The sequence below is a fragment of the Diplotaxodon limnothrissa genome, linkage group LG17, assembly GCF_057381915.1.
Source record: "Diplotaxodon limnothrissa isolate DT_005_m linkage group LG17, D_limnothrissa_male_GT1.1, whole genome shotgun sequence".
NCBI classification, from domain to species: Eukaryota; Metazoa; Chordata; class Actinopteri; order Cichliformes; family Cichlidae; genus Diplotaxodon; species Diplotaxodon limnothrissa.
The window spans coordinates 13,961,175-13,988,973 of NC_140612.1; the positions used below are offsets into that span (position 1 = coordinate 13,961,175).

Below are 27,799 nucleotides of genomic sequence, written 5' to 3' on the forward strand. Positions count from 1 at the left end.
TTCTACTTGAAGTAATTCAGTGATATAATGCTATAAATTTTTGTATTTTAAATAGTAAATAACAATGTGTAATAGGCAGTTTTTTAAACAATGACCTCAATGCTACAATTAATCAGTGTAAAAGCTTATGGCCACACCACCCTGATCACGCAGCTCTCACCTGATCTCGGAGCTGTGCGATTACAAATCAGGGCCGCATAAATGATACTAGGTGTTGTGACCAGAGATGGGCAGTAACACGTTACAAGTAACGCGTTACTGCCCATCTCTACAAGTAACGCGTTACTGTAATCTGATTACTTTTTTCAGGTAACGAGTAAAGTAAGGGATTACTATTGCAAAAACGGTGATTAGATTACCGTTACTTTCCCGTAGGAACGCTGCGTTACTGCGTTACTAAAACCATGATTTTTTTGCGAGAATGTCTCATGACAGTGACATAAGCAAGTGCGACGTTCGTGACAACAGCTGTGTGCAGATCAACAGTGGATCACATATCGAGTGTGGGAGAGAGTATGAGCGTGCAGCGTTTAAAGCGTGGAAGTACTGACCTTATTTTGAGTTTGATTCCATAAAAAAGAGACAAAAACATTAGCGTCCGTTGTGCGTGGGAAGAAAACTTCTTTTTAAAGCGAAAAAAACCCCCTAAACTTCCAAGCGAGCACCGAGTGCGCTACGACGTAATGGGAAACTCACAGAGAAACTCGCGGATTCTTTCACTGAGCGCTGCGGCACACCTGCACCAGGGCAAACCTCTGCCTACGCCACTCCTGTTTTACAGGTGAAAATAGAGCAACAGGACCGCTGAGTCTTTGACTTTATTTATTTTCTGCTGTGTTTTACTTGCATCTATTTGAAAGACTGAGTGTAAACACACACAAAAAAAAATTATGTGCTGGAATGTGCAGAAAATAAGTTTAAATGTTAAACAAATTTCTTCCAGTCAGAGACTGTTGCATATAATTAAATTTTTGCTTCATGCATAAAGTTAAAAGGTTAAAACTAATAAAACAAGTTTTAAAAAGAGACTTTTCCATTTGATTACATTTTGTATGATGGATTATGCAGAAAAAGTAGAATTGGGCTGAAAGATCTATCGCTTTATCACCTCTTCAGGTTGTAAATGGTGTTTTTAAAAAGTAACTAAGTAACTAAGTAATTAATTACTTTTGAAAATAAGTAATCAGTAAAGTAACGGGATTACTCTTCTGGGAAGTAATCAGTAATTAGTTACTGATTACTTTTCAAGTAACTTGACCACTACTGGTTGTGACCGTAGTAGTCCATTTACCATATCTGTCGTCAGTGATGCCGTCTCACTGTACCATTAATTTTCTATATTACTAAAACTGAAATTGTAAAATATGTAAAACAATTTAATGGGAAACCTACAATTTCCTTATTAACTACGTCAGCTGTAACAAACTGAGGCCTCTCATATGAACAGTCCTTTTTTAGAATATTAATGCAGCATTACGTTTTACTTTGTCATAGAAAAACAGAAAATTCACTTCTTACAGCATGTGCAAAAGTTCATTCTGCAGAGGTGGATTTGTCTCTTTAAAAATCAATAAAATGAGGAATCTGCATACAAATGTTGTGTTTGTAAGTCTATGTGGTTTTAGTTGCAGTGAGGCAAGTATATGGGATGGTGAAACTTGCAAAACAAAGTAGCTTTAAAAAAAAAAAGAAGTAATGTCACTGAGCCATCACACTCACAGCCTACAGTGAGGGAGGAAGGCTGGCTGCAGCGAGTCCAAACAGTTGGTGAGCTCCTTTTTTCAGCACGTTGTTCCGAAGAAGCCTCCAAGAAAACAAAATGTATTATTTAGTCCTGGAGCTCATTTATTATGCCAAGTCATGTATTGATCCAAAAAGTGAAAGTAAAGCTGGAGAGGTTAACTGACATGTAGGAGGAGGAGGAGGGAGTCAAGAAAGAGAAGGAATTGGGAGGCTGAGAGAGGAAGAGATGACAGTATCGATTTCTAGACAGAGGGGAGATGAGCAGGGCTGAGGAGGTGGAGTGTTAATGTGTGTGTGAGAAGAAGATTCCTTCCCAACAATGTGAGAAACTTATAAAGTCATGAAGTAAATGATTACTTCAAGTTACTGCCTCAAAACATGGTTCTACAAGCTACTCAATCAGAGGGTGTACTTAGCTTTTTCAGAGGACTGCACAGAATCCTGTAAGAACTTTCTTTGTCACATGATTGTATATAGTCATTATAAACATGCAGAGTTAACATTGTGAATGGATGTATTTGATCTATGATCTTTTCATTATACTAAACAAGGTGCTTTGGTCACTGCTCCTGTAACATTTGTTGCTAATATTCAGCACTTCTCTGGCCTCTGGTAGGTACAAAGAGGCTGTGGCCTTGAGAAAACAGACTGTACCATTAGAAGTCAGTCCTGTCCAAGATATTGCACTCACACTCAACTCTTTACCACATGCTTGACCTCTTCCATGAGGCCAAGAGACAGTTTACTCCTGCTTTCTACATGCAGACACGCACACAAGTCACATGATGGGCAGGATTATCCGTCATGAGCTCATTCTGTATCTCAGCAATCAGTCGTGGCTTAACATAGAGAGAGCGATAGACCGAGGGTGAAAAGAGCAAGATACGAGTTATGTGTCTTGCTAGCAGCGCTTTGAAACTCAGCAAGCCATTATATAGAAACCTTGTGATGAGGATATATTGGGTGCATGTGTGTGAGCATTTGTGGGTAGCTGCAGCTGCAACCTAATTGAGATTTATACCCCGTCGTGTTAGCCAGGGAGAAATTCTCTTTCAAACCAGCTCTGTCACAGCTGCTGAGCCTGTCTGGCTGCTGTATGCTACACAACACATTAGTTCCCTGCGGGCTCAACTTAAACTTAACCACAACAGACACATGCCTAACACTAACCTTCACCTAACCATAGCGAAGACAGCATCAAGCAAAACAGAGGCACAAAGTCTGCACTTGAATCAGGTAGCTTTATTCCTAAATGTGTCTCCCAAAGCAAACAGAGATACTTTTCTCTTGTGACATGGTTTGCTGTGAGCAGATTATTTCTGTTCACAGACATGGACGCACACACAGGCACATGCACACTTCTCTCTCTTCCGAGTGCCGGGATAATCATGCACGTTCTGAATTCTCATATCCTCCCACGCCAGAATCTTTCTGCTCCCGTGAGCAGAAAACCAGAGCACCCCATCTTCTCTCTTCTCATCTCTGCCTCTTACCCCGCAATTGTCATGAATCTTCTGTATATATGAATGTGTGTGTTTGTGTGTGTGCACATGTGTGCTTGTCAGTCAGAGGTTGCCTGCAGGCTAAGCTTTGTAGGGTCTTCCATTGCAATTTTCTGATGACTCTGTGTGATACAGTGCCAAAAGGAAACCCTGCGTGTGCCACTAAATCGTGTGCAGTACAGTATGTGTGCAAGTTACCATGCAGCTGTTTTTTTGCATTTTTTTTGCAGGTATGTGTCTGAGTGGGGATTTGTGTGTCTGTAAAGGTGTCTGTGTACATTGGTGAGTGTGTGTGTGGCACCATTGCTGAGTTTGTGCACAATGTGCACTGTGACAATTAGCGGATCTGTCTGGAAATGTGGGGGCGGGATTCTACTTCAAGAGCATGTCGGAGCAATTAGAGTTGGCCTCAACTACAAATACACAAACAGTAGCACAAGCACACACATCTGATTAAAATGAATCGAAATGCAGCTGCAGCTTCCATACAGTTTCTGCAGAAGAAAGGGTTTAAAATAGCAATGGTTCCTGTCATAATTAGCTATTTATGGGGCGTTAAACTTTACAAAATCTGCGATCCAGATGGAAATAAAAGTTAGTCACACCAGCTCACGTCACAGAAAAATTTGACCATGCTATCTAAGAACAATTAGGAGTCATGCTCCGTGTAGAGTAATAATGATAGAGCCATCAAATAAGATGGCTACAGGTAAATGTATATCAGGGCAAGTACCAGTAGTTTACAAAATCAGGGACATGCTAGGATTAAGCTGACCCCCCACAAGGGTTATCTACTGGTGGTTTTCAATTGAGTTAAATTAAGAATTTCATTAGCTTCTAGCTAATGTTAACTGCTTTGACATTTAAAAAGAGAAAAAATGAAAACACAAGTAAGTAAAACAGGATTAGAGAATAAGTTAAATAAAAGGAAAAGCTACTTTTAGCTACTCCTTTAGTAATCCCGGTATTATGAGTGAATAAAGGGATCACTCATTGTGGTGATCCCTTTATTCACAAGGGATCACCACAATGAGTAGCTCTGCATGTTTGATTGGGCAGCAGGATCTTTTGATAGTTAGGCAAATGTGTAAGCCACTACACTATGGAGGACCTGTTAGACAATAAGTTAAATATTTTGACTAACTAGTGCTTTACCAGTTTAGACTACCTTGCTAACCTAGCAAGGTAGTCTAAACAGTTCAGTCCTATGTGTAAAACAATTGTTTTCTGTGCTCTTCTGCTGGTATTTTACTTTCTCCTCATGCTGGAAAAGGGTCAATAAACCCTCTGATACCTGTCTCTATCCCCCTCATATCTTTTCCAGTGTACAGAGCTGTAAAAACGCAGCTACGTTAATCATTATGTGCCACCACACAATTAAAGATTCGTTTAATGACATTAAACCTGACAAAGATACATTTAAAGATATGTGTAGTATACACTCAAAATAACTAAATTTTTCTAATCTCACTGACATTGCTCATCTTTCTTTTTCTCTTTGTGTCTGTAGGAGAATCACTGCAGGCGCATAAAGATACTGGGGGACTGTTACTACTGCGTGTCAGGACTGACCCAACCCAAGGCGGACCATGCCCACTGCTGTGTAGAAATGGGCCTGGATATGATTGATACCATTGCGTATGTCACACACTGACATGCAGGCAAAAATGTCTTTGTTATGATTGTTTTGGGGAAGGACCAGAAGTCAACAGTTACTCTACAATGTGTGATCATCCGAATTGTTTCTTAAGAAGAAAACAATTTTATCCTTTTAAGTTGCTTTCGGTGCATTGCTTCTATGACAACAGTTTCTAGGAAATCCGAGAAAACTGAGGCACTTCTTACCTGCTTCAACAGTAATATACATCGATCAGGGATAACATTAGGACCACTTGTCTAGTATTGCGTCGGTCCCCCTTTTGCTGCCAAAACACCTGTCACAAAGGTAACCTAGAAAGCTGACCTTTGTAACATGTGATTGATATTGAGTGTGTATATATTCCAATCCAAACAATTTCTAACCACATAGATTTGGTTGACTTCCAAATCTATTCCCTTTACTTCTTTTTCGTTCATTTGGAACCTAAAAGACACTTGCTTGCACGTAGCCCTGGTTTCCGCCCCTCTCCCTAAAAGCATGTAGACACCACGTACACGGAGAACCTTTGCCTCACTTTCCTGTGTGAACCTGCGCCTGTCATGTTCTTTGCCCCACCGCTCTGTCTGGGAGGATGGATGCCGGAGTGGGAGCCCTTTATCTCAAAGGACAGGTGCTGCCATGCACACGCATTCCTCAGTATGCGTGTGAGTGTAAGATGTCCCTTCTTCAACCTTATGGGCAAACCACATTTTCTTTTCTGCCATCCTGTAAACAGACACACCCACCCCACACACACGCAAATACACACTTTGTGAACCCTTTGCCATTCTCAATTTCCTTCCTCGTCTGTGACTGTCTCACATCTGAAGTGGGTGACCTCCCACAGGTTACTAGGTGATTTACCAGGGAGGAGAGGCTCTGGAAAAGTCCTGCTTTTTCGTCACTGCCCCACAGTACGACTCAGGGAAGGTGATCCACACATGCGCATTCATATTGTAAACACATACATGTGAACATAAACTTTTTTGAAGGCGCATTGAGTAGTTTGTGCTTTTTTTGGAACAAAGTTGAAATGTGTTGGAAGCGTATGATTACAGATGCGCCTCTCTACATCAAAGATTTTGTACTCGTGTAGCAACCCTGAATCAGTTTTGCTACACAATTCAGAACTTTAAGATTCAAGATTAATTCCATTATCATAATCTAACACGAGGCTGTAAAACAATATCCACAAAAATAGCAATTTTAAAAAAGGGCTCTTGTGCTCAAATGTGGTTGCGCTACAGCAGATGTTTCTGGTTGGCTTGCCACATGGCAGGAAGGTAAACAGGTTGTGGCAGGGGGTGGAATTGTCTTTTAATATATTTTGGGTTCTGCACCAACATTTAACCTCATTGTACAGCTATCACTGATGCTTGGTAGATGGTTGCCTGATTTCTTCCAACACATCCCATACCAGTTAGTGGTGTTTCCTGCTGGGAAACAGCTATACTTCTTTGCAGATGTTAATAAGACCTTGTTGTGAGAATTTATCCTCTTTAAGTTTGAGCTAAAGGTCACTGTAGTCTAACCTAGTGTTGTTAACACTCAGTAATCTGGAGAAATTTGCTGGGCATCTTTTACTACCCAGCATTATCATTGCTTCAGCCACACTGCTTCCTATATGGCAACAAAAAGAAAAGAAAACAACAACAATAAAAGAAAAATGCTTTAAATGTTAAATTGTCCTGGTTTTTGTTCAAGTAGTTCTAAATCATTCTTCCCCCCCCTGCAGGTCGGTGGTGGAGGCCACAGAGGTGGATCTGAACATGCGCGTAGGCCTGCACACAGGACGGGTGCTGTGTGGCGTGCTGGGCCTGAGGAAATGGCAGTATGATGTCTGGTCAAATGATGTCACACTGGCGAATGTGATGGAGGCTGGAGGGCTGCCAGGGTCAGTACTGACTGTTACACCCACTGAAAATCAGACGAACGCAGCACACACACTCATGCAAAGACACAGAATACAGTATGTCAGCTACAGTAATATGACACAGTGCTATGACAGACTTTTTGTATCTGTATGTACACTACTATGTTCATAGACTTCTCAAATGGTTATCATAATTCACAGGGTCATTTACATAGAAATGTAAAATTACCGTATTTTCGGACCATAAGGCGCACTGAATTATATGGCGCATTAAGTGAAACAAAACAGTCTGATAAGTCAGACTTAACTCATTCTTCTTGCTTCCTCCACTTCCGTACCATTAATTCATTAATGTTGAATTCTCTCACAGCTGCTCTATTCCCATGTTGTTTCAGTATATTAATGACTAAGCTGTTCTCCTGACTGAAGTTTGGTCCTTTTACCTGCCATGCAATTGCATTTGTCCATAACCATCAGGAACCCTCACGTTGCCATTTAGAGTGAAAAAAAGTTAGCGTTCATCTTCCAGTTTCACTGTGTTTATGTTATGCTAACATAGCTGTGTTGCTAGTGATCAGGTAGCACATCATTATATACCAGCTAGTCCAACTTCAGTAACCCTACAAATGTCACTGCTGTTTAGTTTTCTGTCTTCATTTATGTTGGAAGTGATAGCAGAGCTGTACATTTTAAGTTTTTCAGAAATCTCTCAGTCAGAATATGCTATATCATGTTTAGGTGGTAACTAGCAAGCTAACTTCCTGCTAACTTCTAACTCCGTTAAATTTAATAAATTCTGTTTTCATGGATGCCCGGATGTTAAACTTAATTGTTACACCTGGTAAAGCTGCAAAATGATCATTTTATTAAAGATGAAACAATTTAGACCATGTTTAACTCTCAGTAATGCCGCAGTGTTCGTTTGACTTTGGAACCTGAAGGGACAGAGTTTTGGACCCAGATTACTCCGTGAGGCTCCTGACTACGGTAGCCATAACGCTCCGACAATCCATCAAGCAGTGCGGTTTTGTAGCTTACGAAGTCGTACTAAAGCATTTTTTGACAGATTTCTGAGCCCGTGTACCACATAAAATCGGTTTGAGGTCAGTAAGCACAACCAGAATTCATACATAAGGCGCACCGAATTATAAGGCACACTGACGATTTTTGAGAAAATTTAAGGATTTTAAGTGCGCCTTATAGTGTGGAAAATATGGTACCTTTAAAAAAAACAAAAACAGACAAACAATGAATTTAGCAAGCTATTGCTTACCTAAGTATTTTTCAAAATGTATAAAAATTGTGAAAATGCACTTGATCAGTCACCCATTTTCCATCCATTAACTGAAGATCAGTGAAAAAGTGTATAAAATAGTGTTTGAGCATGAGCTGACATTGTTACCAGATATGAAAGAAAGCTTTCGCAAGACTCTAAGCAGTCCCATGGAAAACTGTATCATTAGCTTGTTGGACAAACTTTAAAAAGCTAGAAGCTGAAGTACTGATTTTCTGTAGGTCTCTATCAGTTTTTCACATTATTATGAAAGTTTGGCCCCTGTGTTTGAGGCAATTGTCCTGTTGCATGATTCAATTTTGGTCCAGCTTTACCATTTAGGCAGATGCCCTCACATTTGACTCTAGAAAATGTACAGGTCCTGTGCCTGAATCATCACCTCTCCAACACTGTGCTTGACAGCTGGTAGGATGTGTTTGTGCTGATATGCTGTCTTTGTTTTCTTCCAAACATGTTGCATCATGGCCAAACATCTTTACATTGATTTCACCTGTCCAAAGGACATCGGTCCATTCTCATGGATTCTTTAGCTACAGCTTTGCAAACCTAAGCCATGCTACCATGTTCATTTTAGAGAGAAGAGGCTTTCTCCTGGCAACCCTTCCAATCAAGCCATAGTTCTTCAGTCTTTTTCTAATAGTACTGTTCTGAGCTTACCATTTTACTTGCTAACTGAGGCCTGTAGAGTGCATGGTTTGCATGGTTTGACTTGGTGGGATGTCCACCCCTGAGAAGACTGTTGTGGTGTGTTAACACATACCTGGATTCTCCAGACTAGCAAACTGCAGTATTATAAAATATAAACAAGATATAAATTCACTAGCTGTGTCCATGTCCTCATTTTAGGCTTGACAGCGTTTTAGTAGATAATGCGCCCTGCCACAAAGCAAAAATGGTACAAGAATGGTTTGAGGAGCACAACACAGAGTTTGAGGTGTTGACTTTGCCTCTAAATTTGCCAGATCTCAATCCAGTCGAGCATCTTCGATCCATGGAGGCCCCACTTTGCAACTGGCAGGACTTAAAAGATCTGTTGCTAAAAGCTTGGTGCCAAATACCGCAGCACATGTTCATATTAAGCAGCGGGTCATAATGTTATACCTGATTGGTGTATACGTATATGCAGCCATCAGATTATGTTTTGGACAGCACCACATTTTTTGACATCAGAAGAGATCATATTGGAAAAAAAATACTAGAATTTCACTCACCGCACTCAAGCACAAATTTATTGGACTTTACTACATATAATTAGTGTAATAATCTCATACTATAACTTATACCAAGCTATGGTTTACAGTTTTTGTACTTTTTCCAATAAACAGAAAAGATATTACAGGTCCGATTGAATAAGCTGCTGCTTACAACTGTTGTAAGATACATCCTTAAACTTGTCATGTCGATCTGACCTAGAAAAAGCAAAACAAAATATCAAAGCAATGTAAACATAAAACAGCATCCCTGAGTAGGCACACCAACATCTGCTCAACAAGTAACTGAGAGATCACAACCTGTGTTAGTTTACAGAGTTGTACCAAAATAAACCACACGGTTCATCCTGATATTTTAAGTGTTTTTAACTGTTTCCATACAACATCTGGATTGACTTGGCTTACTGTAATCATTTGTGGAATCATTTCGTTGGTGTTCATGCTAATTGTTGATGAAATAGTAAATAAAATGATCTTTTAAGAGGTCAACTTTTCCCACATTCTGCCCTGAAAAACCATTGCAAGAAAATAATTCAGATTTAATGTAGTTGCACAAATGTGCTAACTAGGACATAAACAGCAGCTAAAAATAAAACTGACCACCATGATTAAATTAATGTCACTTCATTAAACTGGCTGCAGAAATGATCAGACCTACACAGTGTATACGGACGTGGCTGGGTTTCTTTATTTTGTTTACTAGTTCTTTTCAGGTTACGGCACAACTCGAGCCAGGAGTCAGCTCTTCTCGAGGCTTCCTCCACTGCACACTCTCCCCGTCAGTCTCCTCCGTTACTATATACAAGGAGAGAGTGATTAGTCTCTGCACAAACACCTGTCCCCTCTGCCACCCCGACGCCGCCCCAAGAGCTAGCTGCGCCACCCGTCCCACGGCAGCAGGCCAGAGACCACACCCCTGCCACATTGGCATACAGTAACAAGCAGATTTGCATTTTAAACAGCACTGAAATGAGATCGCCTGTTTGGCTAAATTTGGTTCTGTTTCAAGTGAGGTAATAAGATTTTAGGACTCGTTACCAGATTAGATGATTTACCAGGATGAAAATTTCTATGAAGTGACGAGTTTTGAGCAAGCCGAGGGGCTATTAAGCTGATAAAAATAATGAGGGGATAATGATTTGAGACCTTAGTGTTGGACTTTTTATCACCAACTGCTTTTTGTCCTCTGCTTTGCTTGTGCTCCCAGCAAGGTGCACATCACAAGGACCACCCTGGAGTGTTTGAACGGAGACTACGAGGTGGAACCGGGCTTTGGCCACGAGAGACATGCCTTCCTACAGAAGCATCACATAGAAACGTTTTTCATCGTGCCGTCACACAGACGGAAAGTACGACAGAATGATTTCTTTTCTGCAGATTCTCTTACAACCGTATAACTTGAGAGGTGACACAGCTGTCAGTGTTGTAACAGTTAATCCTCTGATGGAGGGAGAGGGAGGCAAGCCATGTGCTAAGCTGGCATACACATGACTAGTATCAATATCTCACACCAACTGCACATGTGCATCGGAGCTGGCTGTTCGTGTCAGAAAAAATGTTTTAAATCCCTCGTAAAGTGCACATGCACAACGCTGGCACCGGCATGCACACGCAGATAAACACTTGATCCAGGTTTTGTAATATCCCACATTCACAGTTTACTGTAAAAATCCCACTCAAGCCTACTTGATTTCCATGAATGAGACAATTCTCCACATTTAATTTCATGCCATGTCCTTTTAACCGCTTCATTAATGGAGAATATAAATTTTGAATTTGAACATTTTTGAATTAAAAGATTTTTATGGATAATTAAATGGAGGGAAGATGCAATCAGAAACACTGATGTTAAATTGTTTAAGTTGTGGAGGGTTCCAAAATAATAATAATAATTATGATGAATTGGCAAGAAATAATATTACTTGGTTGTACAAGTAATCAATGGTGCATTCGTCCCTAAAACAGAATATATGTTGCTTTTATTTCCACACATGACACTGAAGTAAATCTCTTTCGATTTTTAAATCAAATGAAATCAAGACCTGATGTCTTCTCTGTCCCATCTAGCCTAAAATGAAGCATAACAATAGTGAATTTAGGATTTTTACATTTGTTTGCTTTTTTAAATTTAGATGCATTTTACTACTTATTATGAGAGCTGTGCTATTTTTGGAGCTACATATTTGTTATTGTCATTTTACATTTACTCATATTTAGTCATATGACTAAATGTAAAAAGAGCGTGCCTGCTTGTATTGTGCTTGTTCAGATCTACTGCGCATTATCATAATACATTTTCTTTATTTGTAATATATGTAGAGTGATACGTCTGTCCTAAGGGCCAATGGCAATACATAGCTCTGATTAATGAGGACTTAAAGGCAGCCACTGGCGCAGTGTGGCATGACACACATTTTGTGTTGCTACTGTGTTGTTGATAACAGCTGGCTAGTGGCGACTTTTTATTGACCCTGTAGAATACAAAGAAATGAGCAGCACATTATTTTTGGTAATATATGAAACTGATTTAAAAAAACAAAACAAAACAAAAACATTTATTGTTTTTTCAGCCCGTATAAAAAAACCCTTAAAACCATAATAGCTTTAACAAATTTACAAACATAAGAAATTTAATAAGACTTACAATTTCCTTGATCTTAATGAAAGCTTTATAATGACCCACAACGGTCAGGGTGACTTGAACTAACTAGTCTTTAAGCACCCTTAAAACAATGAGAACAAAATAATCACATTCACATGTCCAACTATTTAGTTAAAAGATTAAGTACCTTTAAAATACATGGCCCAAATCAATAATTGTATTAATTATAAAAGCAATAGTAATGTAAATGTTCCAGCCTATTTAACCTTTTTTATCTCAACCATATTTAACGTAGTACAACAGCAACAGTAATACAAAAATCCTAACAATGTATGCCACAAAGCTAAATTTATAAGTCTGATACAGCACATGATAAATGGTAAAATTCTAATGTTATGGCAAATATCCATATTCAAATACGAGACTGCGTAATGCTAATGATAATTAGTTTGACTTTGGCATGTTTCAGTTTCATATATTTCACATTTTCACTTCGCAAGCAAGAAAAAATAACATAAAAAATGAAAGACGGATTGAATTTATAGATGTATTAGTTGCGAGTTTTTGTGTTTACTGTTTGTACTGTCAATTATTCTATCAAAGCTGTGCTTAATTGTGCTATATACACTAGGCTAAATGTTAGCTTTTTCATCCTGAAAAATATTAACAAGATAAGAGACTTAATGCTTCACTTGATTTATGTGATGTTTTCTTTTTCTTCTTTTTTTTTTTTCAAAAAAGCCTATTATAGTATATCATATCAAGCCTTAAATGTGTTTAGTATGTTGAGTTCTTTATCAAATGTTCTATTTATTGTTTTATTTTTATCTTTATTTCCAGATCTTTCCTGGTATTATCCTATCAGACATCAAACCAGCCAAGAGGATGAAGTTCAAGACAGTGTGCTACTTGCTTGTGCAGCTCATGCACTGTAGGAAGATGTTCAAGGCCGAGATCCCCTTCTCCAATGTCATGACCTGTGAGGATGATGACAAGGTATGTGTAAAAAGCACTAATGAAAGCATCTCTTTGGTTTCAAATTACAAAAGTAATTTGCTATGCTTGCATATGAGTGCACAGAATATGAATTACTAGTTCACATAGTCAAATGAAAATCCTTTTATTAGACTTGCCTATAGGTGTTTTTTGGGTGGATTGAAATCCTGCTTGGATCCATAATCTGCATGTCAAACAATCACACAAGAAAACATTAATATGTATTTAATGTTTGCTTGTATTGTATTAATGAATTAATATGTACATTTCACATCTTCAGAAGTACCACAGTACTCCTGCTTTATGACAGTCTCTTAAAAAGTAAGCCACTGGGACTGATACAACCACTGACATTGACTTTATATATGCCAGATTGCAATTTCATGTCCATATGAGCATCACCTTGTTCTTGTTGATGTGTTTCTTAGCTCTGTGTGTGACGAGGCAGTGAGTCAGTCATGGAGTCGTCGAGTGTTTGGGCGATTGGTGTTGTGTCACAGTGTCTGGCTGTCAGAAATAGCCTGCTAGCTCTAATCCGCCCAACTCTGTGAGCCGGTCCAGGCATTAGCACTTCATGATTTTGATGAGGTTGCATTACAACTGCTGGTAATCACCCACTGCCTGGTATCATCTCTCATAATAGCATTAGACACATTGTTATATGATTATCCAAGTAGCTAAAATCCTTCCTTTGTGACACATAGCAAATCTATAATAGAATTATGACTGGGAATTGTTTGGTGCTATTTACAAGATCTAATCTTGCTATACATGACAAATTAAAAATGGTGACTCTTGCTTCACTGTCACCTGTCAAGGGGCAGAATACATTAGGCAGCAAGTGAATATTCAGTTCTTGATACAGATGTGTTGGAAGTAGGAAAAATGGCCGAGCATCAGAATCAGAGAGACTTTGCTAAGCCAAACTTTGATGGCTAGGACACTGACTGTTCCAGGAGGAGTTTTCTAGTTAGTACATACTAAAAGTGGTCCAAAGAACCGTTTTGAATGACAACAAAGTTATCACCATGTTCATCTGGGAAAGTTTGTGTTTTGAAGCGTTACTTTGATGGGTTCGCAAACATAAAAATGTTCAAGCTTTAGACGTGATTTCAAATATCTCAGTGTGACTGAGCATCTGTGGAATATTCTAAAAAAACAAGTCAAACTGAGGGAGCCTTCACCTGGCAACTTTGCTGCTTACATCTTTTTGCTACAGGACATCGTCAGAAATCTTGTGGAGTCTCGATTCCCCAACAAGCAAAAGCTGATTTTATGACTAAAGGGGGTCTTTAAAGCATGTATGCAGGATGTGGCATGTACTGTGCTTTGAAACACATTATCTTGATTAGCTTGCACCCACTTTGGGGGCACTGTGGTCAACATTAGGAATAACTTTGATTGCTGCATGCTGTGAAAGGAGAAGGGGGGTATCCAGCTGGCAGCACAGAAAGCTGTGTGTGTCAACAGTTGTGGAGCTCGGTTTTGGTCAGTAACACATGTAAAGAGCTTGGATTTGTTATTCGTTCTTCCAAATAGGTCCATAAATCTGTTATACCTTCAGACATAATAAGGAACAGGAGTTGAAAAAGCAGATCTTAAAGAAAAATGTCTTCATCTAATATTATACTGTAGCCAATGAGCAGTAACTTCTGCAGTTAACATACCATTCTATAGTTTATCATAATTTTCAAATTGGGCATTATTTTATTCATTATCGTATTTGACAACTGAGTTCCATCTCCCTGGATAATTCCACCCACAGGACCAATAAAAAACCGCCACACAGAAAAAGCAATTAAAACACACCAATGTGTACTTTGTCTACCTACTTATTTTCTGATTAACTGCTACCTGAAACTTCAGTGTGATGTGACATTAGTGCCTCGGTTGTATTACCAGCAGCAAATAAGTATTTATAACCTTATCATCAGATTGTATATTAGACCTTTTCTCTTTGCCACCATCAGATCAAAAGCACAATGTCAGTACAATGCCCATTTTAATGAGCTATACTTCATATCTATATATACTTTAATTTACATTATAAAATGTTATCACATCTTAATCTGCTACATGGAACTTGTAGTAAGTTGACATGTGATCAAGAAACAAAAGAACCCCCCCCCCCCCCCCCCCCCCAAAAAAAAAAGGCTATTAATGGGTGGTGGAGCAAAGAAAAACTGCTTCTTGTCTTTTTTTTTTTACCAAGGTCTTTTAATGATAAGAGCCTTGTGCCGAAATTTGTGCCTGAGCTCTAACTTCACAGTGGTTAAACAATATTCAAGGCCCTGTGGTTTTGATCGATTAGATTTAAAGCCTTTTGCATGTTAATTTCTTAATCTGTTTAAAAAAAAAATTCAGTCACCTAACTTCTAATTTCAGCCTTCTCTGCATTTATGAATTTGTGCACGCATAACATGCGTGTGTGCATCTCTGTGAGCTGCTATTGGTAGTTTGATGGTAAGTAATGAGTATTATATCCTCAGATATTCAGACAAGCATGTCTGCAAACTTTTTTATCGTCTTTATAGAGTTATATCAAATTCTCCTGTGCTCAGGAGCTGTGTAAGTGCTGAGCTCACAAAACTCTTCATTTGTATGCCTCACCGCATCAGCTGACAAGCAGTCAGCCTTAACGCACGAGGCAGGTCTCTGCAGAGACTGATTGTGTTGTCTTTTTCGCTGTATGACAGCGGCGAGCTTTGCGGACTGCATCGGAGAAGCTGAGGAATCGGACGTCTTTCTCAGCCACTGCCGTGCAGCACTCGCCAGGAACGCGAGTCAACCGCTACATTGGGCGGCTCATCGAAGCGCGTCAGACCGAGTCTGAGACATCAGAACTCAACTACATCACCCTGTTCTACAGGAGCAGAGACAGGGAGCGCAGGGTGAGGACACACGAGACCTGAACATCTGATCGAGAAACACGTAACTTTTCAACAGATATACAAATGTATTAATATACACTTTGCTCAAGATACAACATGCTTCGTGACTGCCCCCCCTTCTGTCTTACACTCGCACATACACACCCTACACGAGCTCTAATTCTCTTTCTCCCTCTCTCCCACGCCTGTTGTCTATGTGTGTGTGCGTGCAAGAGGAATCCACCCACCCTCTCAAGAGGGGGTGCAGATAATGATTTGGGAACGTCTGAGCAGCACACGTGATATCTTTCTGCAATGTGTGCGTGGGTAGCCATAAAGAAGAAGCAGAACAGAGATGGGTTCATGCGTCGACGTGTGCGCGCGTGTCAGCGTCTGCATTTAAAGTTGTTTCAGAAGAAATAAAACCTGTGCAAAGTAAAAACATAATTAATTGCCTCTCATGTTTAACTTGTTTTAGCCTTGCTATCTTTTAGGAGAAGCGCAATAAATAAAGAAGACACAAATGAGCATAATGGGTTTTTAAAAATATATTCCTGCACTACACGATTTATTTCAAAACAAATTTACAAATTTAGACATCCCCTTTCCTTTCTTTTGCAAGAGATAAGTGAAGTTTTTTATTAGTACAAACATGAGCCAAAAAGCCTCTTTTCCAGTTAAATAAAAACAATTGTGGTATTCTGTATTCTGGGTAAAAACTATTTTTCTTGTTAGAGTAAAAACAGCTGTGATAAGTAAATGGCTTATGGCTGTCACTTTTTGTGGTCATAAACAAGTGAGGATCCAATTGGAAACACCGTAGGAGACGGAAAAATCTAATCCTGTATTTTCAAAGGGTAAACAGAAGGCTCTGCAGATATGAGGCAGGAAGTCTAAAATGTGTCCTAAAAGTCTAGGTAGGGTAGAAGGAAAACAAACTAGATTCAGGATCGGATTCAGGAATAACAGAGAGTTGTGATAATGACAAATACTGAGGTAGGACATGGAGAATAAATGAGCACAACAGGGAAAGGGATAATAAACCACATGTGAACTAAATCAGGACAGCAACCAGGGCAGACAAATGAACGAAAGGTGGACAGGAACTATTCTTCGAAATAAAGCAGAGAATATTAAAAGAAGTAAAAAGAATGAACTGTAAGATAAAGACAGGTGGAACAATGTAAAAAAGATGGGTGTACCTTCCAGGTCTGTGGCAGTGTCTTAAACCTGCATTCTTTCTAATGACCAGCAGGGAGAGAATCTGCTGGTTTCAAAAACACAGTCTGAATGTATAGAAGTCAGCCCTCTGCCTCTCTGATCCATTACCTCAGTAAAGACTTTTCTAGTGAAATTAAGTGCTCACTCACTAGTTTCAAGTCACACTGAAACTATCGAGATGTAAAAACCAACAATAGCACCTTTAAACTTCATTAGTATCATACCATGTTAACATTTGTAGCTGGTCAGTTTCTAATAAAACTGAAATGACCATGTAGTTGTCTTCAAACAATCTTATGTACTTATCTCTAGGATGATGTAAAAGCAATGCCAGGATTCCCCATGATAAAGGATTTCCAACACAGTGCTCTGAATCGACCTACACTGTTTTTGCAATGGATGGATGGATTCTTTGTGTTTCCTCTTCTATTTACATTTTAACTCTTGTTTCCTCTTTTCTTAGTATCATCAGGTATATGATGACCAGTTCATCAGTGCTGTGGTTCTTTCTCTGATCCTTGCTGCCCTGTTCGGCCTTATCTACCTACTAATGATCCCACAGTATGTAGACACACACATTCACGCACAAAATGTCCAATCATATTACGCAAAAAAGTTTGTGGGCCAGTTAGAAAAGGAGCTGTTTTTCACGGCATTTAGTGAAAACTGGGAAAGCCCTGCTCACGCTCTTGTCTCTTTGTCTCTCAGAGGGATGCTGGTGCTGCTGCTGTTGGTGCTGTGTGTGTGTTTCCACGTGGCCTGTGTCATGTACCTTCATCTCACCAGTGTTCAGGTAAGACTTCCAGACCTCTTCCAGCAGCCTCACACGTGTAAAGATCACACTCTTAATACACTCTTTGTCAGTGGTTTTAGTCACTTTGTTGTTGCTTTGGGCCTCTTAATGACTATTTTGTGTCTTTTTGTTGTCTAATTCTTTAGGAAGTTACTTCATATGGCTTTAAAATAATTTTGAGTCTCTGCAATTGCTTTGCTTATGTTGGGGGGTATTTTGTATTTCTTTAAGGTAATTTTATATATATGTTCATTGTGGGTTTTTTTATTTTAGAGTTGTTTTTTCATAATCTGACATTTCTTAGATAAATCAGTGTTTCACTATCACTACTATAACTTCATAGTTTTATTTATTTATTTTTATTTAGCCTCCTTTAGCATACACTTAGTGGTCTCACAAACCTTTTAGCATTTTAGCAGTCTTTGATTAATTATATTTTTGTGTGTGAAAAAAAAGCCTTCATATCGGAGCACCATAATCATTTTTGCATAGTGAGCGCATAATCTCCATATGACACTGTGGCATCATGCTACATTGAACTATCATCATACCCTTTAAGTGTCTCCTCTAATAGACCTGAACATAATGAGCCACACCACAAAATGCACTCATTTTATTTCCAGTCCTGGTTAATGATTTGTCCAAAATGCATTTAAAGTAGATAAACTGGTGCTTCATTTACTCCTTCTATTTTCCGCCTCCCTGCCAACCTCCCTTTCCCTTTCCTCTGGCTTTAGTGCCAACCGGGCTGCCTCACCATCCAGATCCGAACAGTGCTGTGTGTCTTCCTCGTTTTGCTCACCTACTCTGTTACCCAGGCCTGTGTGGTAAGTGTATATGATTTATATAAATGATATCATGGTCTGTGTTCAAAATCAGTTACTATTCACTATATGTAGTTTGGCATATTACCTATTCATGGTTGATATACCACAGTTATGTTGAGTGAAAGGAGTTGTCAGAGTTTCATCATTTCAGTTCTGGTCTAAGGAGCTCGGAAAGAATGCGATTGGACTTCTTTAAATTTTGTCACCTCTCATTCGAGAAGCGTCTTCAGTTCAAGTAGGGATTGTCCCTTAATAGGGTCGTTGGTTACGGGTCAAACCACTGTGAGATCTTGCCTCACTCTACCTTGTGACCTCTATAGGTCACCTGACACAAGATGTGAGTAGGGGTTGAGGCCCCTGGGAGGGATATCAAAACTGCACTGGAGGTGGCCTCTTTCACTCCTCTTTCAAACCATCTGTCTTCTCTGTCCTAAATGTGAACATTGGCATCCTCGAAAGAGTGTCCTTTATCCTTAAGATGCAGATGTACAGCTCAGTCTTGTCCTGTCAAGGTGGCTCTTCTATGTTGTGCCATGCGTTTATGGAGTGGCTGTTTGGTTTATTCAATGAAGAAGTCAGAGCACTCCGTGCTGCGCTGCACAGCATATACTGTGCTGTTCTTCTTGTATTTGGGAGTTTTTTGTCTGAGGGTGTGGCTGGGTATGAGGTGCACTGGGGTGTCATGATTAGAGATAATTCTCCTGATTTTCTCTGACAAAACTTCATTGTTGGTCACGATTACAAATACCAAATCTGATTTGACTGCAACTTTATCAGAGAAGCGCTTGTGTCAGCACACCACTATTTTATTTGGATATTTTTTTCTTCTTTTGTTATTTTTCAAGGGAAATGCCCATATGATTTTTGTTTTAATAGTTAAAAAGTTGGCACCACTATAATCAGGATATAGGTAGCTTAGCATAGCAGAAGAAGAAAAAGTTACTTTAAGCTGATGTCACCCCAAAGGAATTTGCACCTTCTCCTGGGGATCTTTTTCCTGATAGTCAAATATATGAACTACTACATTATGAATGTACTAGTTTAGCATAGCAAAGAAACACAAATACTGGTAAAAACGGGCAGAACCCCTTTAACAACCTAATATGCAGACCAGTGTCTTAAGAAGACGGACGTCACATAGCCAGGCTTGCATTATTTCAGCTTGTCGTAGACCATTGAATTTGAACATTCAGCTTGATCAGTAAACAGTTTATGGCCTCTCCAGTCATCATATTGCACATGGGTGTACTCTAAAGATAAATGCGTGCATGCAGAATCTGTCTGTCTCCTTCTGCAAGGCAAATACGACCTGAGTGCACCAGCAGGTTGGTCTTACTGTTTATATTACACGGGAAGATAAGGTTCGGAAACAGAATCCAAAGGCATGGTTTATCACACTGTACTTACGCTTTATTCAAATGTTCGTGGTGCTCTGTACCCAGACGTGATGTAGCAAAATAATTAGTCGAGGATCTCTTGGAAAGGAACAAATCAGGCACATAGATTGTTAAATTGTCTATTCAGGTTTCTAACCTTAATGCCATTAGATCAATGAGAAATTTATTATTTGATATTAAATGTTTTAGGATTTTTTTAAGATAAATTATCAAAGTAATTGTCTTTCAGGTGGGTTGTGTTCCCTGGGGTAAAGTTGGGACAAACTCCAACCGCTCTGTGGAGAACACCGCAGACACTCTCATGGTTAGATCTGCTAACACCACAGCAACGGACCGGGCTTGTCCCAACATGGCCTATGCCTTACTCTCCTGTGTGGCGGGGACCCTCACCGTGATCCCTTACATTCGTGTCTCCTCGCTCCCCAAGATCCTCCTCCTCTTTCTACTCTCCATCACATATGCAGTTGTCATGGAGACCAGTGGTTACCGTCAAGCTGTGGGGTAAGCTGTGCTGTTAAGATTTGTATATGTAATATATGTAAGGTTTATGGTTATAGTCAGGTTTGGCTAAGTGTGCTAAGTACAAAAAAGTTGCTGTTATCCACAAGAACACAAGAAAGTACAAGACAAAAGTTCAAAATCCTATCAAATTATTATCAAAATATTAAAACAGTAGGAGAGGAATTGCAGCAAAATCTGACATATTTCCCTCATCAAAATACTCAGTGTAAAGTTCTGCTTTACATTGTATTTGCATTTGAAGCATGTATTTCTATGCATATTTTCCCACTTTATTCTTCCACTCCAACACATTTCAGGGCATTGTTTTGTATTGTCATGAGTTCTTCCCTACATAACAAAAATAATAAACATTATAAAAATGTTTTTATGTCTCCATCTTCCAGTGGTGGCTTTCTGCACACACGGGGCTATGACCCTGTTTTGGCAGTGTTGCTTTTTTCTGGAGCCCTGGCTCTGCATTCAAGACAACTGGACCTTAAATTGCGACTTGACTATCTCTGGGCAACTCAGGTGTGTGGCTGCTGGTACATTCAACATCCTGTTCTTGCTTCTAGGGTTCAGTTTTAGTAAGGATTTGATCATTGTAATACAGATTTGTGTTTTCTTTAGTGCCTATGCTCAGTCTTGGGTTGTCTCAGTGGATCATCAAAGCCTGGATGTTTCTATTTTGGGAAGATGCTGCATGTTTGTCTTGTCTGCAAATCATTATCTCCCTCTAGTGATAAGGACGGGCAATTACATCTCCTCTTTGCTGTAAGCTAGAGTACGCCATCATAGTGCTTAAAACTTAAAATGTCAAGATCAGTGCCACTTTTTAAAGGATCTGCTATGTGTGTGTGTGTGTGTGTGTCGCGTGATTGCTGATGTCATGCAGGCGGAGGAGGAGAGAGACGACATGGAAAAAGTGAAGCTGGACAACAAGAGGATCCTGTTCAATCTGCTGCCAGCTCATGTGGCTCAACACTTCCTGATGTCAAATCCCAGGAACATGGTGAGCATCTGCGGGCATGTCCAGGCTCATCCAACAGGGATCGTCAGTCTAAAGTGCGTAAGCACCTTTGAAATCAGAAAGCACACCCTGACACAGTAGGTGCTTTAGGAAGCTCTGAGGTTTAGGTTTGCTGACTTACAGGTCAGAAGGTGTCTAGATTTTTAGGTGACAAGTCAAGATTCACACCTGTTTGTTTTTTTTTTCAACTATTTTGCCTTTTAATGTAAATGTCTCAGTACAGTGCATGTATGTGGGTTTTGAGAAGTTTAGTTTCTGGTTTTGCATTTTCAGGAGCTTATATCTGAGGAATTTGAAGGTCGAAGGTGGAGGGAAAAATCTAAAAAGCATACATTTCTAAATTTTGTTATATCTTATCAATAGTTTTGTTCTGTTACAGTAATTCCAGAATTGCTGTTACTCAATTTGTTCTTTGAATTAGGAAGTAATTTCAAATTCAGTTTTTCACATTTTGGTTATCATCTTATGTCTTAAGTATTATGTCTACAAGAGATATGGTTAAATAATAATCTTGTTAGATTAATGAATAATAAAAAGACATACCAGTAAATCATATCATCTGTATGGCCCTTACAGGTCATACAGATTTGTAGACCCTTTGCAGGGACCATAGACTCCCATTGTTGGGAAATTATCTCAGCTGTTTAGGACAATGACACTGCTATCCTAACCATTTGTTTTGAAGCACTTAATTTTAGCATTTCAGTGACAACATGATGTCGTGCTAAAATAATTTTCTGATCATTATATAAGAGATAAGATAAGATAAGATAAGATAAGACTTTATTGATCCCACAATGGGGAAATTTTTGCGTCACCTCAGCTCAGGTACAGATATATGAAGGAAATACAAAAATACAATTAAGTACAATCAATGAAAAAAGTAAGATAATATACTATATACAATGGTAGCATACACAGTATATGATTATGGATATAGTTGGAAATATGGAAGACATAAACTATATAGCTTGGAAGGTCATGGAAGGTCCATTATGCATGAAGTGGTGACCGTGGATGTTCACAGTGTCCAGTGACTTATGACATCGTGATTGAGGAGTTATAGAGTCTAACTGCTGTTGGGATGAATGATCTGCGAAAGCGCTCCTTCCTGCAGCGAGGGAAGGAGTATAATCCAGTAACTCAGAATAAGAAGGAGAAATGAATTTAAACTGCAACTTGACGTGTTTGCAGAGACACACAACTGTGGGGATATGTGTTATGCTCGTTCCCACTGTAATAAAGTAGCGTTGCTAGATTAAAATGTCCTCATTTATTTCATACTGGGCCTTGGTGCAACCCCTTAGTTCTCTCTCAATCCCAAACCTTGCTCTTTAGCCTCATTCCCCTCAAGCCAGCTTAATATCATTGGCTGTGTACCTCAGATGACTAAAATAAAGGTACCTGTTCTCGGTGACATCATGCAGAACCAAGTGCAGATAAATATGCATGAAAGTGCAAGCAGAGAAGCCTGAGCTTTAGGCTTTTACATATGGCTTCATCATTTCAAACTTTATGCATATGACGGTAAATGTGAAAGCATGTGATAGGTTCCCTTTCATCTTCAATACCATTTTGAACAATAGAGGAGTTTTATGGCTACTGTGAGAGTACTGGAGGCTGGAATTTGTTAATAATAATAAAAAGATAAAATAGTTCCTTCAACAATCGGTGGGGCTATACATGAGACGATGTAGGATGGTCTGAGGCTGAGACTCGTAAACACAGGGGGGAGGAAGTCAGGAAGTATGTTTCCAGCACATTGGTGACCCCACAGAGTTACGGTGTATAGAAAGGCTTCCTCTCTTTCCTCTGGGCTAAAGTTCACTCATATACTGTATTCATAACACAGCACAGTGGGACTCCACTGCCTGGAAGTTGTGCAGCTCCAGCATAATAATTTAACCAAAATTTTCCATGCACATGAAACTGCAGCTTTGACCTGCAGGCATGCTGATCTCATCTCATAAACGATCGTTGCATCATTTATGTAGCTCTAATGTATAGACGGTATTGTGATTCACGGCAGTTGATCTGCTTCACATTCGTCTTTATTTTCTAGCTCTATTACTTGTTTTAGTTTTGTCCCCTTTGCAATATGTCTTTCCTGAGGATTGTTGTATTGTTATTTCTTAAGGGGGCAGTTAAACCAAACGACACAAAACAATATGTTTTTAAATAGACTATAAAAATATTTTTAGTCATGTCACTGCAAGAATTCCCAGCACTTAGATACTCTCAGATTTAGTGAAAATCATTGCACAGATATCTGCTAAACAAGTCAAGATAAACTGATATTACTATTATTACTTCTTATTTTAACTTTAATGTATTAATGTAGCAAATATGCCCTTCACATTGTTTTAACATATGTAACAGTAATAGTACAAATCAGTGGTTGTTACCTTAACATTTGATCTGGGTCACTGGGATGAGCAAGTGACCGGTATGCTGAAAAGCTACTGCAGGGGTCCATGTTTAAGTCAACCCTGCACCATTTCCTGCTTGTTGTTCCCTCCTCTCTCTCCTGCCTACTTTGCTGTTGTTTCAACAATAAAGTCTAAAGGGACTAAAATCCCTGACTGCTCATTTTGGTTACAGCTTAGAGCGAACTTAGACAGCAAACTGTGTCAAAGGTCTTCCAAACTTGGGGCTTCTTAAGGACATTGGGGCTGTTTTTGCTTTCTTTTCATTTGAATTAAAAGGTCTGGATCTGTTCTTAAACTCTTCCACAGACTTTGCTGTATATGTTAAATTAACATATATTTATTAGGAAAGGGTGCTTTTGATGTGTATTAAAAATGCTTTGGTTCAATGTGTTTACACCTGCTGCATCTGATTGATTATGCATCAGTATTTTACAGATATAATGACATTAAGGTTGACTTAAATCTTGTTTTCCCTCCAGTAAGAGAATATGCAAATATCAAAATCAGGATGTTCAACTGAAGAGCTCCCCTAAGCTTGACTTCAGCTGGTAGTTTCCAGTGAGTGCATATAGTACAGTTCTGTCAGGAGGATTGTATTTAAATCAGCATCCCATCAACTGTAGTATGTATTTGGTGATTTGGCTTTAGTCTGGGACGTTCCTGCCCTTCAGTGAGCATTCACAGAAAGCCAAAAGACAGTGAAACCATCTACAAGACCCAACACAGTTTAGAGCAGGCATCACTTACAGAGAACTAATAGTAATACTATTACATGGAGAATCCAAGGTGAAAGTACGTTACAAAGTGTTTGTCAGAGGGGAGCAGAAAATGAAGCGGCCAAAATAACTAACATGTCATTTACCAATCAGGCATCAGCTGATGTCTGCTGTCAGTGATATTAGTTGATCCACCAGGGTTGCTAGCTAAACTTATATGTAGTCATCTAAGTATGCTTTGAAAAAACTAATGCAAGCACACACGCCCATAATAGAGGGAAAACAGGGACTTTTTTGTGAGTGAAGGAAAATGAAATGTAACTTCAGTGGTTAGTGGTACACAATGAGAAATTATAGTGACAATTTCAGGAGAAATGCACCAGGGATAGTAGTATATTGCTAAGAGTATGAAAGCAGGGGGAAAAGAATCCTTCAACAGTTGTCTTTCAACTTGTCAATGGCCTGGATAGCAGCTGTGATAGTGTCCGGTGGCACTTCCTCAGAGCAGTCTCTCATTAAGGTTTCTACATCAAGTGGCATTCTTGATAAAGCATCTGCGTCACCGTTTCCCTTCCTTAATGGTGAAGTGAAAATCAGCGAGCTCAGCGACCCATCTTGATGTGGTGGCATTCAGTTTGGCTGTTGACAAAATGTACGTTAGCGGGTTGTTATCGCTATAGACAGTAAATGTTGGGGCATAGTACAAATAGTCTCTGAATTTGTCAGTGATAGCTCACTTCAATGCTAAAAATTCTAGTTTTCCTGCATGGAAGTGGTAGTTTTTTTCAGCCGCTGTTAGAGTACGGGAGCCATAAGCAATAACTCGCAGCTTACCATCTTGTCTCTGGTACAAAATGGCGCCTAGCCCTTTGTGTGAGGCGTCTGTGTGTACGATGAACGGCTGTGTGAAATCTGGGAACCCCAGCACTGGTGGGTGGAGCAAACAGTCTATTAGTTCCTCAAGCGCACGTTGATGCTGGTCAGTCCACACGATTTGTTTTGAGGAGGGCACAACTTGACTGGCTCTCTTTGGTCTTGCCCTTGGCCCTTTTGTGGTGTCTGAGTTCTCTGGGGTTTTGACAGCTTTTAACAGTTCATACAAACGACCTGCTTTTCTGGAGAAGTCTTTTATGTATTGTCTGTAGTAGGAGAGAAGGCCTAACATTTTTCTGAGCTGACCAACATTTTGTGGTTTTATACCTTTGAGTGCTTTGACTGCTTCAAAGTCTGCAGGATCCACTTTACTGCCCTCTGCAGACACTATTCTGCCCAAATAGCGCACCTCAGACTTAAACATGTCACACTTACTTGGCTTAAGCTTTATACCAAAGCCTCTCAATCTCTGGAGCACTTTTCTCACATCCTCCAAGTGATCTTTGAACGTTTTGCTGTAAACTAATGTGTCATCCAGATAAGGGATGCAGATGTTGTCGCGCAGCCCATCCAGGCACTCTTCCATACAGCGCTGAAATGCTGCAGGGGCATTCATAAGTCCAAAGGGGATGCGAATCCACTTATATAATCCCCAGGGGGTCACAAAAGCAGTGAGTGGACGACTTTCTTCTGACATGAACCCCTGGTGGTACGCTTTCCCCTGACCTAAAAGCGAAAACCAGGAGTTTCCACCCAAACTGTCCATAATGTCCGATTCAGGTCTCTGTAGTCTATGCACAGTCTTAAAGTACCATCTTCTTTTCTAACACAAACGACTGGTGAGGAATATGACGAGTCTGACTTTCAGACCCAGCCTTGTGCTATTAAATCATGCAGGTAACTTTTCATCTCTTGGTAGAGCGGCCGTGGCGCAGATAGGTATGTGCGTTTGACTGGTTCGTTGTCTTTGAGTGAGATGGTCATTTTCAGTTTTTCAATACAGCCTATATCAGCGGTCCCCAACCCCCGGGCCTCGGACCGGTACCGGTCCATGAGTCGTTTGGTACCGAGCCGCGAGAGTTGAGGCTCAGGTGTGAAATATATGGTTTTCAGGGTTTTTATCAGTTTTCAGCGTTATTTTGTTATCGTTTTTATTGTTAACTCGGTTTTCCTTGGTCTTTTCATGTGTGTTGTGAATAAAACTTCTTTTTTTCGGTACCGCTACTAGTTTTATTTTGTTGTATTTATCCGCGACACCTTAAAGGCCGGTCCGTGAAAATATTGTCGGGTATAAACCGGTCAGTGGCGCAAAAAAGGTTGGGGACCGCTGGCCTGTATCATTGTCTGTTTTAGAGAAAGAATGGCATTCCTCTCTGAGCATCTGTTTCGCTAATACTCTCTGCTCTTCACCCAGGTGGCTAAGATCTACAGGTGGGTCCCACTCTTCAGTAGAGCTACACTGGGCTTGTATATTTGTCTGGTTAACAGTAGCTACAGATGCGGCTTTTTCATACACCTGGGCAGGTAAAACAGCTGTAATAGTCTGAACGGAGCCAACTAATGTACGGCCTGGAATGACAATTTCATGGTCAGTGGGGTTAGAGACACCTAGTGTTATGACAGGTAAAGTACCCTTCTTAACTTTAACCAAAGTGTCAAAAAACTCAAGATCGTCTGGCCACTGAGGATTTAAGTCTGGCTCAAATATCATGACCTGGGGCCCGTTCTTCGTACGTCGCTCACTACATCCAAGATCAAATGACACATCCAAGATCAAATCATCGCCCTAACCGTGAGCTCGCTAATCCGGTTCTCCGAACACACCTTCCGTTGACGATTAGTACAGCTGGACGCAGTAATGTGAGATCACTGGGTGTCGTAAAAGGGGCTACGCATCGATAGTAGAAACATTGATCGGCAACCCTCTGATTGGTCGGCGAAAATGTCGAAGGGGCGCGCTCGGTATTTTCCGGCAGCAGAGCAAGAACTCTTGAGTGAGGGATTTCAGGAGTTTCAGAGTTTAATTAAAACGCAAGGGAACACTGCAAAGGCTGCAAAAGCAAGGAGAGAGGGCTGGCAGAAAGTTGCTGACAAATTAAACTCGTAAGTAAGTTAATAATAAAAATAATAATGGAGTGGATTGATATAGCGCTTTTCAAGGCACCCAAAGCGCTTTACGATACCACTATTCATTCACTCTCACATTCACACACTGGTGGAGGCAGCTACGGTTGTAGCCACAGCTGCCCTGGGGCAGACTGACAGAAGCCAGGCTGCCATAT

The 27,799-nt window shown here is 39.9% G+C and overlaps 1 protein-coding gene across 2 annotated transcripts in view; it reads left to right on the forward strand.

The window, feature by feature from the left end:
• Window positions 1-27,799, forward strand: part of adcy1a (adenylate cyclase 1a) — a 59,730-nt gene that overhangs the window by 19,016 nt on the left and 12,915 nt on the right. Inside the window, exons 5-16 of one of the 2 annotated variants that reach the window (XM_085375810.1) lie at window positions 4,756-4,883; window positions 6,620-6,778; window positions 10,470-10,611; window positions 12,705-12,860; window positions 15,557-15,751; window positions 17,415-17,512; window positions 17,660-17,744; window positions 18,482-18,571; window positions 20,198-20,469; window positions 20,874-21,000; window positions 21,100-21,243; window positions 21,365-21,481. In XM_085375810.1, the coding sequence (XP_085231936.1) occupies window positions 4,756-4,883; window positions 6,620-6,778; window positions 10,470-10,611; window positions 12,705-12,860; window positions 15,557-15,751; window positions 17,415-17,512; window positions 17,660-17,744; window positions 18,482-18,571; window positions 20,198-20,469; window positions 20,874-21,000; window positions 21,100-21,243; window positions 21,365-21,481 (1,713 nt within the window). The remainder of the gene's footprint in view (window positions 1-4,755; window positions 4,884-6,619; window positions 6,779-10,469; window positions 10,612-12,704; window positions 12,861-15,556; window positions 15,752-17,414; window positions 17,513-17,659; window positions 17,745-18,481; window positions 18,572-20,197; window positions 20,470-20,873; window positions 21,001-21,099; window positions 21,244-21,364; window positions 21,482-27,799) is intronic. The other variant, XM_085375811.1, reaches the window with a different exon arrangement.